Raw genomic sequence first — 16,020 nt, forward strand, 5'->3', positions numbered from 1 at the left:
TCCTTAAGCGGGCATTGATTGCTCACTTTGTCTCAATTGCCAGATGGGTGGGAACATCGTTCATGGGTGGAGCTAAAAGCTGGTGGGGCCCCCAACTGTGACCTCCTGCCTGATTAAAAGTCCCTCCCCCATCCAAACTGGCCTCAGGGGAAGGCACAAGATTTCACCTGAGGTTTCTTTTTTAAAAATAATTTTTATTCAAGTTTTTCAACAACAAATTTTCTCCCCACAGGTGTGGTTCTGCACCGAAACAAGAAAAGAACTCCCCCCCCCCCCAAAACAGAATAATAAATAATAACAAACAACAATACAAGAAAGAAGAAAATAACAAGCCCACCATCGCAAAAACAAACCCCCTTAACCAGCCCCGAACCCAGTTTCTAGAAGTGAAGTCAATCCTTTCATGAAAGTCTGGGTGAAGACATGCTTCACATGACACAGTCATTGAGCTCACCATTCTCCAGTTTGCTCTTCCACTCATCTTCCAACTTAATAATAATAATAATAATAATAATCACTTATTGTCACAAGTAGGCTTCAATGAAGTTACTGTGAAAAGCCCCTAGTCACCACAGTCCAGCACCTGTTTGGGAAGGCCAGTACGGGAATTGAACCTGCGCTTCTGGCCTTATTCTGCATTACAAGCCAGCTGTTCAGCCCACTGTGCTAAACCAGCCCCTAGCCTTGCTTTTAAAACCAGGTAATAGGCCAGCACACCACTTCCACCAAGATCTTCATTCTTGGCATCAAATTTAATATTATTACCTCAACACACCAAAACAGCTCCACAATATAATCTCAGGACACAGCATAAACCATCTGCTGACACGTACAGAAACAAATAAACATTTACATGTATCCGGGAGATCATCAGAACTGTCCAAGTATATTTTACACGCTGACAGTTACAATCTTCACAGATTTGTTGACCGTCTGTTTCTTATTGCCTGTTTCAGTAATTTTCTGAAGCTGCCTTTTCCCCACGTAATTTACAGCACAGAAACAGGCCATTCGGCCCCTCCAGGACAATGCAGGTGTTTATTGCCCACACGAGTTTCTTTCCCAGCCACAACAACTTTATTCACACTGTGATACAACCAGAAAGAATGCTTCACAGGAACAATTTAAAAAAAAATTTTTTTTTAAATTTTCCTCCTTTTTCACAATTTTTCTCCCGAATTTACACCCACCAACAGCAACCAATAACCAACAACAAACATCTCAAACCCCATAACAATAACAATGATCCCATCCTCCCACCATGCCCAGACATCAGCCACATGTTAACATAAACAAATGACAAAAAAGGAATCAGGGATTACCCATAGCCATCTTTAACATACATAGCCCCCTCCCCCCCCAACCCACCCACCCATCCCCCCCAACTAATGTTCAATGTTATCCAGTTCCTGAAAGTGCATAATAAATAGTGCCCATGACTTGTAGAACCCCTCCGAGCTGCCCCTCAGTTTGAACTTAACCTTCTCAAGGGTCAAGTATTCCAACAGGTCCCCCCGCCACGCCAGGGCGCAGGGTGGAGAGGCCGCTCTCCATCCCAGCAGGATCCACTTTCGGGCGATCAACGAGGCGAAGGCTACGATAAATGCCTCCGCACCCGTTTCCAACCCTGGCTGGTCCGACACCCCGAATATGGCCTCCCGGGGACCCGGGTCCAGCTTCACATCACCACCTTGGAAATTACCCTAAACACCTCCTTCCAGTACTCCCCAAGCTTTGGACAGGACCATAACATATGAACGTGATTAGCCCCCCCCCCCCCCCCCCCCCCCCCCCCGCAACGTTCACACACATTGCCCCTTCAAAGAATCGGCTCATCCTCGCCCTCGTGAGGTGTGCTCTGTACACCACCTTCAGCTATATCAGCCCCAACCTCGCACACGAGGTGGAGGCATTCACTCTCCGGGGCACCTCACACCAGACCCCCTCCTCTATAACCTCTCCCAATTCTTCCTCCCACTTTGCTTTGATCCCCTTCAGTGGTGCCTTATCCTTTTCCAACATAGCTCCGTACACCGCTGACACTGTCCCCTTCTCCAGTCCCCTTGCCGGCAGCACCTCCTCCAACAACGTGGAGGCCGGTTCCTTTGGGTAGCTCTGTATCTCCATCCTGGCAAAGTCCCGAACCTGCATATACCTAAACACTTCTCCCTGCTCCAGCCCATAGTTTGCTTCCAGCTCCCTCAATCCTGCAAATCAACCCCGAAGAAACCACAGGAACAATTTAAGCAGAATTTGACATTGAGTCACATGAAGCAGCTGACTAAAAGCTTGGATAGAGAGGGTGAGAGGGTCAGGGAAGGAATTCTGGAGCTTAGGGGCTTGGCAGCTGAAGGCACGGCTGCCTGTGTTTTGGTGATTAAAATCAGAGATGCTCAACTAGTCAGAATTGGAGTAGCCCATATATCTTGCACAAAATCCCATCATAGCCCCAACATATTGGTCTATTCCTTTCTATCTCATATGTTTATCCACACAGACAGTGACCCAGTGCCGCAATTCAAACCCAGGTCCTCAGCGCCGCAGTCCCAGTGCTAACCACTGCACCGCTGTGTTGCCCCCAATCCACACATTTTCATTTCGCCCATCTGCTATCCTCAACTACCCATGCACTTCATCTCCTCATACAGCTCATGTCCATCCCACTCCCATCTTAGACATTACTCCCCCATTTAACCTCCTTGCACAATTCATGGTACAGTGTCCCCTACCATAGATTCTGCTCACTGATTTAATAGTCTTCCACCTCCCATTATCCAACCCCCTCCGCTGGGCAGAATTTATTGCAACCTGCTGAAGTGGGAGTCGTGGGCGGGAGAGGCCATCCAGAACGTGCATGAGCAAACAAGTCGGAATCCCAACAACCAAAACTGATGTCCGATTTAAATGGCTGAGGAGGTAGTGTACTGGTGTGGACATGATGGAAAGCCAATTAAGATTGTTCAACAGATGCATGCACCGCTTGAGATCAAGTGAGTGGCGTGGTGAGTGTTTATCACGAGCTGACAGATCCCCAACTTGTGGAAGCTGGAGGTGTTGGAGTGAGGTGTCTTTCCGAGGTGGATGGTCAGCCATTTTGCAGCTGCCTTCCACAGGAGAACTGAAGGAATTTGGAAGGGTACAGGCTGAGGCATATATTGGAGGGTGTTATGTACTGTAACCAATGCCTCTCTGTGTAGTATGTCATATGATTATGTGGTGACATCGCAGAGTCACTTGGGAGATTTTCCCTCTCCTCCATTTTAGACTTTGAGCAAGCAACACCTCTATAAATAAACTCTTGACAACTGGTTAAGTGTGGCAACCTGGTTATCCTTTGTTTATACTGTGAGTAAAAGTAAACCCCCAGAAAGCATGTCAGTATAAAACAAAGCTGGCAATGAGGATATTTTCACAGTGAAATAGTCAGGAGAAAAGAAAACAACTCAGACCTGGACCTCGAGGTGAGGATCGATTTTCAGGAGACCACTCAACCATCCATAAATGTGCAGTAAAACCAGCCATCGGGAACGGGGTTTTTAGTCTTTGCTAAGAATGCATGTTAATTTTAGAAGTGATAGAAAGCATTAAGGACTGTTCTTAAATTTTTTCTACACGACCAACCCGGAAGTGCTCGGAGAGTCAAGAGGCAGGAAAGGAGAAAATATTTTCAGCCAGATCATCGACTGTTGTACCAGTAGATTTGCACAATTGGTGGGCTCAGAAAAAAAAGAATCTAGAAAAGAGAAACATGGGAAATAAGGGGTTAAGCTGTGAAGAAACAAGTTATTTATCGCACTGGGGAGTCTTTCCACCTGCACACCTTCACATGTGGCGGACTGCAGTGTCAGATCCTTCAACTCGGAGAGAAGCAGCTGCTCAAAAAGGAAAAATAATGCAATAGAAACCAAGATAAAGCATTTGTGTTTGTATTAAAAAAAATTCTTAAAGCCACAATCCAATCAAGAAAAAAAAAGTTTTTTAAAGAAACAACAAAAGAAATAATACAACTTAAATTGGAAGAGAAAGAAATTAGAGGGGAGGAAAAGTTAAAGAAAGTACTACAACTTAAGTACCGGTAACTATGATGCCAGGAAAAGGAGGCGCTATGGAATGGAAACATAGAAAATAGGAGCAGGAGGAGGCCATTTGGCCCTTGGAGCCCGCTCCGCTATTCATTATGATCATGGTTGATCATCCAACTCAGTAGCCTAATCCCACTTTCCTCCCATAATCTTTGAATCCCTTCCCCTCAGTGCTGTATCGATCTGCTTCTTGAAAACATACAGGGCGGGATTTGCTGGTTGTTCACTTCGGTGGGTCCCACGCTGGTACATGGGTTTCCCGGCAACGAGGGGTGCTGTCACCGAGAAATCCCGTTGACATATGCGGGGTTTGTGTGCTAAAAGGGTATTTCTGGGCTTTCCTAGGGCCGGGCAAGGGAGCAAGGGACCTGGACGGGGGCCTCCATGCTGGCCGGTTTAAGCCGGCCAGTGAATGGGAGTGAGGTGGGGGGGAGGGGCTGCGACCATCGGAGCCTGGCAGAACAGGGTCCGAGTGGTCTAGCCGGGGTGGAATGTTGGGGGGAAGGAACCAAGGTTGGGGGGAGGAGTTTTTACAAGAGGCAGTGGGCGGGTGGAGTTGGAGGGGGAGGGTGTTTACAACTCTTGGGTATCATGTACGGTACTCTTTCAGAAGTTTGATGCCGTTGAGTGTTTGGGAGGGGGGTGGTGGTGGGAGTGGACTCTATTGTGACCACGGGCGGTCGTGGACTCCTTTTTCTTTTCTCCTTTGTTTTTTGTTTCCATCGTGGGAGGGTTTATTTTATTGGATGCATATATTGACAGGTGGGCATTGTTTGGGGTGGTGGGAGGATGGGATTGTTGTTATTGTTAAGGGGATTGATTTTGTATTTGTTACCGTTTACTGTCTGTGGGTGGGGTGTAAATTTTGAAGGAAAATGTGTTGTTCCTTGTGTCTTAATAAAGCTCGTAGTTTAAAGTTGAAGCAGATGCTTTATTGTAAGTTCGTTCTCTCATCAGTGCTTAACTTAAGGTTACATCCATGCTGCTAGTCTGTGTCTTGCTACCAGTTCCTGTTCCTGTGAAGTGTCCTGACTTCCTGTTCGTGTGTATTTATATCTCTCCCGTGCTCCCTCTAGTGCTTGCTCACTTGTATTGCATCTACCCAGATATACAATCACCACACTGGACACACCCACCATCAGGAACATCCTTCCTGCATCAATCCTGACTAGTCCTGTTTGAATTTTACAGACTTCTATGAGATCCCCCATCATTTTTCTAAATCATTCAATGAGAATGTGGAATCATAGAGTTGCTATGAAGGGAGATTCCGGTACTTCCTTGCTGCAAACAAGATACTGGATGAAATTAAAGTAGCAACTTTCTTGAGTGTAATCGGATGGAAAACCTTCAACTTATTACAAAGTCTTATCCATTCTGCAAAGCCTGACACAATAACCTACGAGGAATTAACAAAGATCCTTGAAGATAACTTCTTGCCCCGGATGTCTTGGTTCATTTTGACCCTAAGTTGAAAATACAACTCACATGTTACGCGTCACCCTATGGGGTGGGTGCAGCTATCTCTCATAAGCTCAATTGGAAAAAGAAGCCTTGAGTATAATATTTGGAATCAGACAATTTCATCATTACTTGTTTGGAAGACATTTTACCTTGTTAACAGATCACAGGCCTTTGACAATGATTTTTGGTCGAGACAAAGGAATACACTCTCTAGCTGCAAGTCGTTTACAGAGATGGTCCCTCCTATCAGCGCATAATTATGAGATTAAACATAGAAGATCTGAAGAAATGTTGGGGTCTGGTCTGGGATCTTAACAACTGCTTCAGATTGTGCTACCACAAGAGATATCCTGACTTACGTGGTACTGGACTTTGGAAGAGACGTGGATCGGACTCAATCAGTCTTCTTCTCAGTTCATTCACTCCAACTCCTGAGGGACCTAGAGTTTCAGGAAAACAAGGAAACCAAGCTAGTCTCTGGGTCTTAGTTCGCAACGCAATGTTCCCAATTATCACAGGACCTTTGCCCCAGTTGTTTGAACTGGCTGAGGAACACTATTCCAACTACCTTCAGAAATTCAGAAGCCTTAGGGAAAAACATTCAAACTCCAGCTCATCATCATAACTTTGGTTAAAGAATCACAAGAACTCTGGAAAAACAATTCTCTTCTCTAGTACTGCTGAAAAAAGAGGCATGCTTTTGAAGCTTTTCATCTTGCACTCATCATGACAGAATGCCAAATTTCAAAGGGAGCAACAATTTATACTGCATGAGAAAAAGGTGCTAATTGATGGCAAGTCGACTCTGATTGGTCAAGTTGTTGGCATGGAAAATGTACCAGGGTCTATTGTCCCCTGTGCTTTTGTTTAATTCAAAGAAAATGAAATGCTTGGGCATGTTCTTTCTGCTTGCTGAACAATCCTGGTGCATAAGGAATTACACTAACAACAAATTTAAGATTATCAGTTGGGCTTGCAATGTGACTCACTTCTGCTTATAAAAGATATGCAGGAATGGACTTCCGGTGGTGGCCATGGAGTGAATGGTCGCATATTTGGCAGCTCTGCTCGAAACATTTCTTTTGGACCTTTTCCCCTCTCATAGGATGGGCGATTTGGTGGAAAAAGGTACAAGAGTGACTGGAGAAAGCGAAACTCCACAAATGTGGCTCGTGGATGGATCCATGGACCAGAAGTGGGTCGAAAAGAAGGGAGCAGTTGGAGCAAGAGAATTTTTGTCCGCCACAGGTCAAGATGGCGGAGGGTTGTTTCGGGGATGACAGCGGGCGGGGATTGAGCGGTTTGGGGATTTGTTTATAGATGGGTGTTTTCCGTATTTGGAAGAGTTAGAGGCGGAGTTTGAGCTGCCCAGTGGGAATGGGTTTTGCTACTTGCAGGTGAGGGACTTTGTGCGGAAACAGGTATCGACTTTCCCTCACCTTCCGCCCTACAGGGACTACAGGGTAAGAAAGAAAAGAAAGAAAGAAAATCGCTTATTGTTACGAGTAGGCTTCAATGAAGTTACTGTGAAAAGCCCCTAGTCGCCACATTCCGGCGCCTGTCCGGGGAGGCTGGTACGGGAATCGAAATGTGCTGCCGGCCTGCTTGGTCTGCTTTAAAAGCCAGCGATTTAGCTCAGCGACCTAAACCAGCCCCTGGGTAAGGTAGTGTGGAAAGCGAGAGTGGGGAAGGGGAAAGTTTCGGAAATCTATAAAAAGCTATGGACTGTGAGGGAGCCCTGATAGGGGAGGTGAAGCGGAAGTGGGAGGAAGTGTTGGGTTGGGAGTTGGAGGCTGGGTTATGTGAGGACATCCTGAGGTGAGTCAATCCGTCCTCATCATGTGCCAGGCTCAGCCTAATACAATTTACGGTGGTCCACAGGGCGCACATGACTGTGGCCCGGATGAGCAGGTTCTTTGAAGGGGGAGTGGATAGGCGTGGGTGATGTGCTGGTGGGCCTGCAAATCATGTCCATATGTTTTTGGCATGTCTGAAGCTTAGGGGATTCTGGCAGGTGTTTGCTGACATCATGTCGAAGGTGCTGAAGGTAAGGATGGTTCCGATTTCTGGTGTGTCAGAAGACCCGGGAGTTCAGAGGGCGAGAGAAGCCAATGTCTTGGCCTTTTCTGCCCTGGTAGCCCGGAGATGGCTCTCGTTAGCATGGAGGGACTCGGAGCCCCCAAAGTCGGGGGTGTGGGTTAGTGACAGGGTTAGGTTTCTCAGGCTTGAGAACATCAAGTTCACCCTGAGGGGGTCGGTGCGAGGGTTTGCCTGGAGGTGGCAACCGTTTATTGACTTCTTTGGGAAAGGTTAAGCTGTCAGCAGTGGGTTGGGGGGGGGGGGGGGGGGGGGGCACAGGCGAACGAGCTGCTGAGGGTGATGGTGGTGTGTCTTCACCGATTCCTCGATGAGGAAAAGATCTTGAGATGGGCAGAACTTAATGATACCGAGGAGACCTCGGCCGCCACGCTGTGAGAGGCACTCAAGGCAGTGGTTAGGGGGGAGTTCATTTTGATCCGGGTGCACAGGTAAAAGGAGGGACGAGCAGAAATGGCAAAGCTGGAGGACGAGATTCTGCGGGTGGACAGGAGGTACTCGGAGGCCCTGGAGGCAGGATTGTTGAAGGAGAGGCAGAAGGTCCAAATGGAGTTCGGGCTGGTGTCCACAGGGAAGGCAGTCGAGTAGCTGCGCAGGGCCAGAGGGGCAGTGTATGAGTATGGGGAGAAGGCTAGCAGGATGCAGGTGGGAGTGAATGGGGTTTTGCGGAGTTGTACAGGAGACTTTATGAATCGGAGCCCCCGGTCAGGGAAGGAGGGAGTGTGGTGGTTCCTGGATGAGATGGAGTTCCCCAGGGTGGAGAAGGAGCTGGTGGAGGGGCTGTGGCCCCCATTGCACTGGTGGAGGTGATGGAGAGTTTGGGGGCGATGCAGGTAGGGAAGGCCTTGGCCCGGATGGGTTCCCTGTAGAATTTTAGGAGAAGTTTGGGGGGGACCTAGGGCTTCTGTTGGTGAGGGATAAGGGCGAGCTCCCCCTACACTATCGCAAGCATCCATTTCCCTAATACTGAAGAAAGGTAAAGATCCGGAACAGTGCGGGGTCTATCGCCTGATATTGTTATTAAATGTGGACGCTAAGTTGCTGGCGAAGATCCTGGCCTCGAGGACTGTGTGCCGGGATGATAGGGGGAGACAATTGTCGGCGAATGTTAGGAGGTTATTGAGCGTGATAATAATGCCCCCTGAGGATGCAGAGATGGCTTTCAATCGGGTGGAGTGGGAGTATTTGTGGTAAATGTTAGGGCAGTTCGGGTTCAGGCAGGGGTTTGTGGACTGGCTCCAGCTGCTGTACAAGGCGGCAGTAGCGAGCGTGCAGACAAACCAGGTGAGCTCGGAGTACTTTGGGCTACATCGTGGGACAAGGCAGGGGTGCCCACTCTCCCCGTTGCTTTTTGCCTTGGCAATAGAGACAGTGGCGATGGCGCTGAGAGCATCGAGGAGTTGGAGAATGATTGTGCGCGGAGGGGTGATTGAGGACAGGGTCTCGCTGTATGCAGACAACCTATTGCTGATTATCTCGGACACACTGGGGGGCATTGGGGGAATCAAAGAACAAAGGAAAAGTACAGCACAGGAACTCCAAGCCTGCGCCGACCATGCTGCCCGTCTAAACTAAAATCTTCTACACTTCCAGGGTCCGTATCCCTCTATTCCCATCCTATTCATGTATTTGTCAAGATGCCCCTTAAATGTCACTATCGTCCCTGCTCCCACCACCTCCTCTGGCAGCAAGTTCCAGGCACCCACTACCCTCTGTGTAAAAAACCTGCCTCATACATCTCTAAACCTTGCCCCTTGCACCTTAAACCTATGTCCCCGAGTAATTTACACCTCTACCCTGGGTAAAAGTCTGACTATCCACTCTGTCTGTGCCCCTCATAATTTTGTAGACCTCTATCAGGTCGCCGCTCAACCTGTGCCGTTACAGTGAGAACAAACCGAGTTTATTCAACCTCTCCTCATAGCTAATGCCCTCCATACCAGGCAACATCCTGGTAAATCTCTTCTGCACTCTCTCTAAAGCCTCCACATCCTTCTGATAGTGTGGTGACCAGAATTGAACACCATACTCCAAGTGTGGACTAACTAAGGTTCTATACAGTTGCAACATGACTTGCCAATTTTTATACCCAATGCCCCGGCCAATGAAGGCAAGCATGCCGTGTGCCTTCTTGACTACTTTCTCCACCTGTGTTGCCCCTTTCAGTGACCTGTGGACCTGTACACCTAGATCTCTCTGACTGTCAATACCCTTGAGCGTTCTACCATTCACTGTATATTCCCTACCTGGTATTTGACCTTCCAAAATGCATTACCTCACATTTGTCCGGATTAAACTCCATCGACTTCTTCAAGGAGGATTGAGCTGTCGGCGGAGGAATGGGGGTGGGGCAGATAAAGGGGTTAAAATGAGGAAGGAGGATGGGAGGAGGGGAAGGACAGGGGGTTAAGGGGTTTGTGTGTTGATTAGCTAGTTATTTATTATGATGTTTCTGTTTGTTCTGGCTCTTGTTTATGTATTTACTGTTTATATAAATGCCTTAATAAAAATATTTGTTTTTTAAAAATGTGCAGGCAAAAGGAACATGTTCAGGCATTAGTGCTTTTTTGAATTAAACAAGTGTGGGAGACAATAGTTCCCTGATGCATTCTCGTGAGGACACCTACCCCCTGATGCATTCTCCATTGGAACACCTCAGCCAACCAGAGTTGACTTGCCAGCCAATCAGCTCCTGTTTCTCATGCAGTATAAATTGTTGCTCTCTTCAAAATTTGGCATTCTTGTGTATGCCCTGGTGAGTGCAAGATAAAAAGCTTTGACAGCTTGTCTCTCTTTTCAGCAATTCTCAAGTCCTGTACTGCCAAGCGACTACTTTCTTCTCCATTGTCCAGCTTAATGGGACTGGGCTCTCTTGGTTCCACTCTTGCCTTTCCAATTTTAGTCACAGCAACTCGAACATGGGAGTCAGGTTTCACATTATATGTTCACAACATTCACTCCACCGTCTTTCTCCAGCCCATCTCTGCCTCAGAGTTGTCACACTGCTTATCCAGTCTTCAATGAGTCACAATTTCCCCCAATTAAACATTAGGAAGATAAAAGATAGTTGCCTTCAGGCCCCATCGCAGGTTCTGTTCTTTCACCACTGATCCAATGTATAGTCTCTGGATGTTGCCTCAGGCTGAATCAGATTGTTCATTACCTCAACATCATATTCAACTCAAAGCTGAGCCTCTGACCCCATATCCTCTCCATTTGAATGATGACCTGCTTCCACCTCTGTAACATTGCCTTTCTCCACCTGTGCTTCAGCTTGTCTACTGCTGAAACCCTCATTTATGTCTTTGTTACCTCCTCAACCATTCCAGCTCTCCTGGCTGGCTTCATGTCCTCCAATCGCTACGGATTGCAGCTCATCCAAAACTCTGCTGCCCATATTCTATCCAACATCATGACGTATTGACCCTTCATCCTTGTCCAATCTGTACCCTGGACCTTTATCCTGGTGTCCTTTGTGACTGGGCCCTTCCTCTGGTGCCTTGCCCAATGGGACTGTGTCCTTCTCCTGATACCCTGTGGGAATGGGCCCTTTACCCAGTGTCCTCCAACTAGGACTGGGCCTGGCACCTAGTGTCTGTGAGGAAGTGGCTAGCCATCAGCCCGCATAGGTTTAGGAACCCGCCACCTGAGAAGGTTTAATCTGGTTGATCTGAATGATCAGTTACTCACCCACCAGGATGATCAGTCTGTGTCTGTCAGTGGGTTTGCGCTGGTATCTCATCACCTCCTCATATGGTGACACTGTGCTTATGTAACAACTGCTTGGGCAGCGAGTGGAGCCCACCAACTGGCTGCTCCTTGACTTCCTGCGGCAGAGTCGCATGCTCCTCCTGAATCCAGCTGTGAGGTAGGGATAGCAACGGATTGATGAGAAGGAGGATAAGTCCAACAGAAAGTTGTTAAAGACTCGCTAGAAATACAAGTTAATCATCGTATCTTTGGTGACAGCTCCAGGTAATGGGGTGAGTCTCAAACATACATCCACCACTGCAAACTCCAATCTCAGCCAATGGAATGATAACCACTACTTCATTTCCCTCAGAATTTTGGGAGACAGAGAAAATGGTCTCCTTTCACATTTTCCCCTTTCTCAGACAATATTTGGGAGAGGGAATCATTCTCTCACCCACCATTCCTCCTCCCACACCTTTCCCAGACAATATTTGGGAGGGGCATCATTCTCTCACCCACCATTCCTCCTCCCGCACCTTTCCCAGACAATATTTGGGAGGGGCATCATTCTCTCACCCACCATTCCTCCTCCCGCACCTTTCCCAGACAATATTTGGGAGGGGCATCATTCTCTCACCAACCGTTCTCCTCCTGCACCTTTCCCAGACAATATTTGGGAGGGGCATCATTCTCTCCCACCACCGCTTCTTCTCCCAGCCAATATTTGTTTGAGGTTGTGTTGAGAAAGGGCAAATTTGAGATTTAAAAAAAGCTTTGGTTGAAGAAACTGGGGTGTGCATGTTGAGGCAAGAGAGAAAGACCAGTGGTCAGGGTGAATGTTTGATCCCTATGCCGGGAACACACTGTCCGGCTGCAGAAAGAGGGAACTGAAGACAGGGAGCAGAATGGGAAACAAATAGAAAGCAGCCACAGAGGGGAGTGAGCGAGCTAGGACCCACCAATGTACAATCCTTGTTTATATCCATTGAATTCAGCATCTTCTGTACACCAGGGAGATAACACCAGGAGAGAGCACAGAACAAGATAAACGTTAAATTAGATACTAAATCACAGATACTAAATTAGATCTCAAATTACATATATAAGAACCTAAATTACATATGTGGTGACTCAGCTAGAATCAAGAGTCAACATGAGTAATTTGGACTGTAGAGGTTCGGATCGGCTGTCCCCATCTCAATATTGATTCGCTCCACGAAGGAACCAAAGGTTTTTATTCTTGGTCTATTGCCACACTGTCACCTCTCCACCTCCTCTCCATCCACTACCCCCACTTGCCCTTCCTATAGGTATTGGACCCTATCGCGTGCAGTCATGCAACTGATCCTCTGTGTGTCAGACTGGTCAGTGATGGCTGTCAGAATTGGAACTTTAACATTACTGTTTTTTACCTTCTTGGAATGAGAGTGTGGTTATGATTTGGCCACAGGACACAGATAGAGTTTTGTACATTTACCTTCTCTTAGTTCCTCTTCAGAAAGCAAACAAGAGGAGAAAATTAGGAAAAATAATAAATTAGTTGACAGTACCTCTTCTGCCATCTGCCCACCAACCAAAGGCCATTTATAAATGCTGTTCCTTCCCAGCATCAACAGTAGCCATACGGTTTGAGTAACTTATGTTTAGTATTGAGCAGCAGAGAACATGTGAAAAAGATTTCAATTTAGTTTGGGTCCCACAAAAATAAGCTGGCTCTTGCTAATAATATTGCACACAATTCACATTTCCTATTTGCTCATCATTACTTCCTGTAACACTTTTTATATTAAGATCTATGGTGGAATCTTGCAATGCAAATATTTATATGGAATTCTCAATAAGTTTTTTATCATGGGTAGATCATATGTAAACATTTCAATGTCGTGGTTTTTCAGTTCTGGTGAATGAACTAAATTATTCCAAGCACTTAATGGTAAAAGACTATCAATGGAGAGATCAGGCAGTTACTACAATGAGCAGCAGAATTCAGCTTTACCCCCCAGTGAGGTCGAGCACATCAGGGCCACGCTGGGAGAGACCACGAGTGATTTGCACCAACGTGATTCCCGGCTGCAGGGACCGGAGAATCATGAAGGGCCGGAGCATAGGGTGTTGGGCCCGCTAATTGGATGCAAATGCATCATTAAGACCCATTTACATTCATTTGCATGTTCCCGCTGGTGCATGGTCGTGGACCTCGATTCCACCGCCAGCGGGGGGTGTCAAAGCATCACGATTGGGTCAGTACTCGGTGTCAATCCCCATTTTGCCCCGATACCCGATTTTCCATTCCTTTGGGGAATGCCATCTGAGTGTCACGGGACAGAGAATCCCACCCAAGACGTTTCCCATTTAAGATGGAGTCGAGGAGGAATTTCTTCTCCCTAGGGAAAAGTGCAGATTGGGTCACTAAATATATTCAAAGCTGAGTTAGACAGATTTTATATCAAAATAATAATCTTTATTAGTGTCACAAGTAGGCTTACATTAACACTGCAATGAAGTCACTGAAAATCCCCCAACCGCCACACTACGGCGCCTGTTCAGGTACACGGAGGGAGAATTCAGAATGTCCAATTCACCTAACAAGCAGGTCTTTCGGGGTCAAGGGTTATGGGGGTGGGGGAAGCAAGCAGGAAAATAGAATTAAGACCACAATCAGATCAGCCATGATCTGATTGAATGGTGGAATGGGCTTTAGCGGCTGCATGGACTCCTACTCCTGCTTCTATTTCTTATCCCTGGGCCAGTAGCACAGGAGGAGAACGAAGAAGGGTGAGAGGACAGAGTGGGAAGAGGAGTCGGGAATCTGGTGTGGTTTCTGGCCATAAAATAGGGACACTAACTGCAACTCCCACCCCCATCCTCAAAATATGGGCCATGATGGGGGATGTTGGGTATTTGAGAAGTTTGCAGTTTATAGGAAGTATTGTTTGCAGGATAAATTAAACACAGGAGGCTCAGTTACCTGATTCAAAGGTTTCTTCATCTGTGGACATAAGAAAAAGAATCTTAACACAACATTTGGAAATGTAGATATTTTGATGATGTTATAACTAGGGGCTGCTGGCAAGAAGACTGCCTTGGAAGCTTTGGAATTTATGCCTGTGTTTCTGATATTCAAACCCACAGAGTAATCAATGCAGGGGAACACAAAGTCGAAAAGTCTGCCTGAAAAAACCCCAACTCACTCTTCCCCCCCAACTGCGATGATTGGCCAACTGCTCTTAACTGGTGGTCCTCCGATTAGGTGGGCACCCAATTGACTCACAGGCTCATCCTACAGGTTTGTTCGCCTTTCACCTTATCGATACTGAACAGCACGAGGAGCTGACACTCGAGCATGAATGAGATTGGACATTCTCCTGTCATCACACCTTGCCCCTCTGTGATGTAAAATGGCCAGCCTGTGTGCGCCACCCCCTCCACAACACCCTCCCCACACCCCCATACTCTCAAAGCATACCTATTTTGGTTCACCCTGACCTGGAGGTGTGTGATAGCACATTCGCAAACATCTAAGATAAACTTCCTCAGACGTGAAAAACTCATTAAAATCTTGTGGATAGTTTTCAACAGGAGTCTCTACTTAGCATCACTTCCGTCACTCAAAATGGAATATGAAATGTTCCCCAGATCCAAATCCTTTTCATAGATGAATCCCACCAATTCACATTCTCCCCATTTCCCTCAACCCCACCTAACCATCTTTTTATTACCTGTTTCAACAAACTTCTCAGCAATTGCCATGTCCTCTTCTGAAAACCACATAAATGAAACATAAATCAGTTGAGATCTTCAGGTCAGGAAACACAATGACAATGTAACAGGTCAGCATGTGATCGGTGTACTCACCCTCTTCCACTGGACTCACTGCACAAACCCCGTCAGCAGCAGAAAGTTAAAGAGCTCACATTCAGTACACAACTTTTTACAGATAGTGAGAACAACAAGGTGTAAAGTCAACACTGTCCTCAGCATCTTTAAAGGAGATGGTGATGCTATAGCCAAGACCCACTCCTCAATCTTAAAGGAAATTTTTATGGTCAGTGCAAGGTCTGTGTAGGGATCAAAATATCTGAAAACAGCAAAGGCAGGGTATAATCGAGAGATGGAAGGTGAGAGCAGACACAATAGGAATGTCCTTCATCATAGACAGGAGAGAATCCAATGCACAAGTAAGAGTCAGTGCTGTAACATTCCCAAACTGACAGTAACACCCTTGCACTATGATGACATCCTCGCACTGACTGTAACATCCCTTCACTGACTGTAATTTCCCCTCACAGACTGTAACATTTTTGCACTGACTATAATGCCCTCATGCTGACTGTAACACCCTTGCACAACTGTGTTAGTTAGCGCGAGCATGTTACAGTCAGCGTGAGCATGTTACAGTCAACCCAAGCATATTACAGTCAGCACAAGGGTAATGCCCTCACGTCGACTGTAACACCCTCACGTTGACTGTCATATCCTCGTGCTGACTAATACCTTTGTGCTGACTGTATCTCCCTAGCGTTGACTGCAGCACTTTTGCACTGACTGCAACATCCCCTCACTGACTGTGACATCCCGCACTGATTGTAGCATCCCACACTGACTGCAACACGATTGTACTGACTGTAAAATGATTGCACTGACTGTAAAATGATTGCACTGACTGTAACATGACTATAACACC

At 46.8% G+C, this 16,020-nt stretch overlaps 1 protein-coding gene across 6 annotated transcripts in view; it reads right to left on the minus strand.

Annotated features, from left to right (window-relative positions):
- mpp4b (membrane protein, palmitoylated 4b (MAGUK p55 subfamily member 4)) overlaps positions 1 to 16,020 on the minus strand; it is a 121,796-nt gene that overhangs the window by 30,403 nt on the left and 75,373 nt on the right. For 2 of the 6 annotated variants that reach the window (XM_038787986.1, XM_038787977.1), the window contains 7 exons: positions 15,192 to 15,209; positions 15,056 to 15,094; positions 14,305 to 14,325; positions 12,814 to 12,828; positions 12,296 to 12,337; positions 11,334 to 11,504; positions 5,906 to 5,986 (listed from right to left, as the gene is read on the minus strand). In XM_038787986.1, coding sequence (XP_038643914.1) covers positions 5,906 to 5,986; positions 11,334 to 11,504; positions 12,296 to 12,337; positions 12,814 to 12,828; positions 14,305 to 14,325; positions 15,056 to 15,094; positions 15,192 to 15,209 — 387 coding nt within the window. The remainder of the gene's footprint in view (positions 1 to 5,905; positions 5,987 to 11,333; positions 11,505 to 12,295; positions 12,338 to 12,813; positions 12,829 to 14,304; positions 14,326 to 15,055; positions 15,095 to 15,191; positions 15,210 to 16,020) is intronic. The other 4 variants (XM_038787978.1, XM_038787979.1, XM_038787984.1 and 1 more) reach the window with 4 other exon arrangements.

The sequence above is a fragment of the Scyliorhinus canicula genome, chromosome 2 (assembly GCF_902713615.1).
Source record: "Scyliorhinus canicula chromosome 2, sScyCan1.1, whole genome shotgun sequence".
Classification (NCBI taxonomy): Eukaryota; Metazoa; Chordata; class Chondrichthyes; order Carcharhiniformes; family Scyliorhinidae; genus Scyliorhinus; species Scyliorhinus canicula.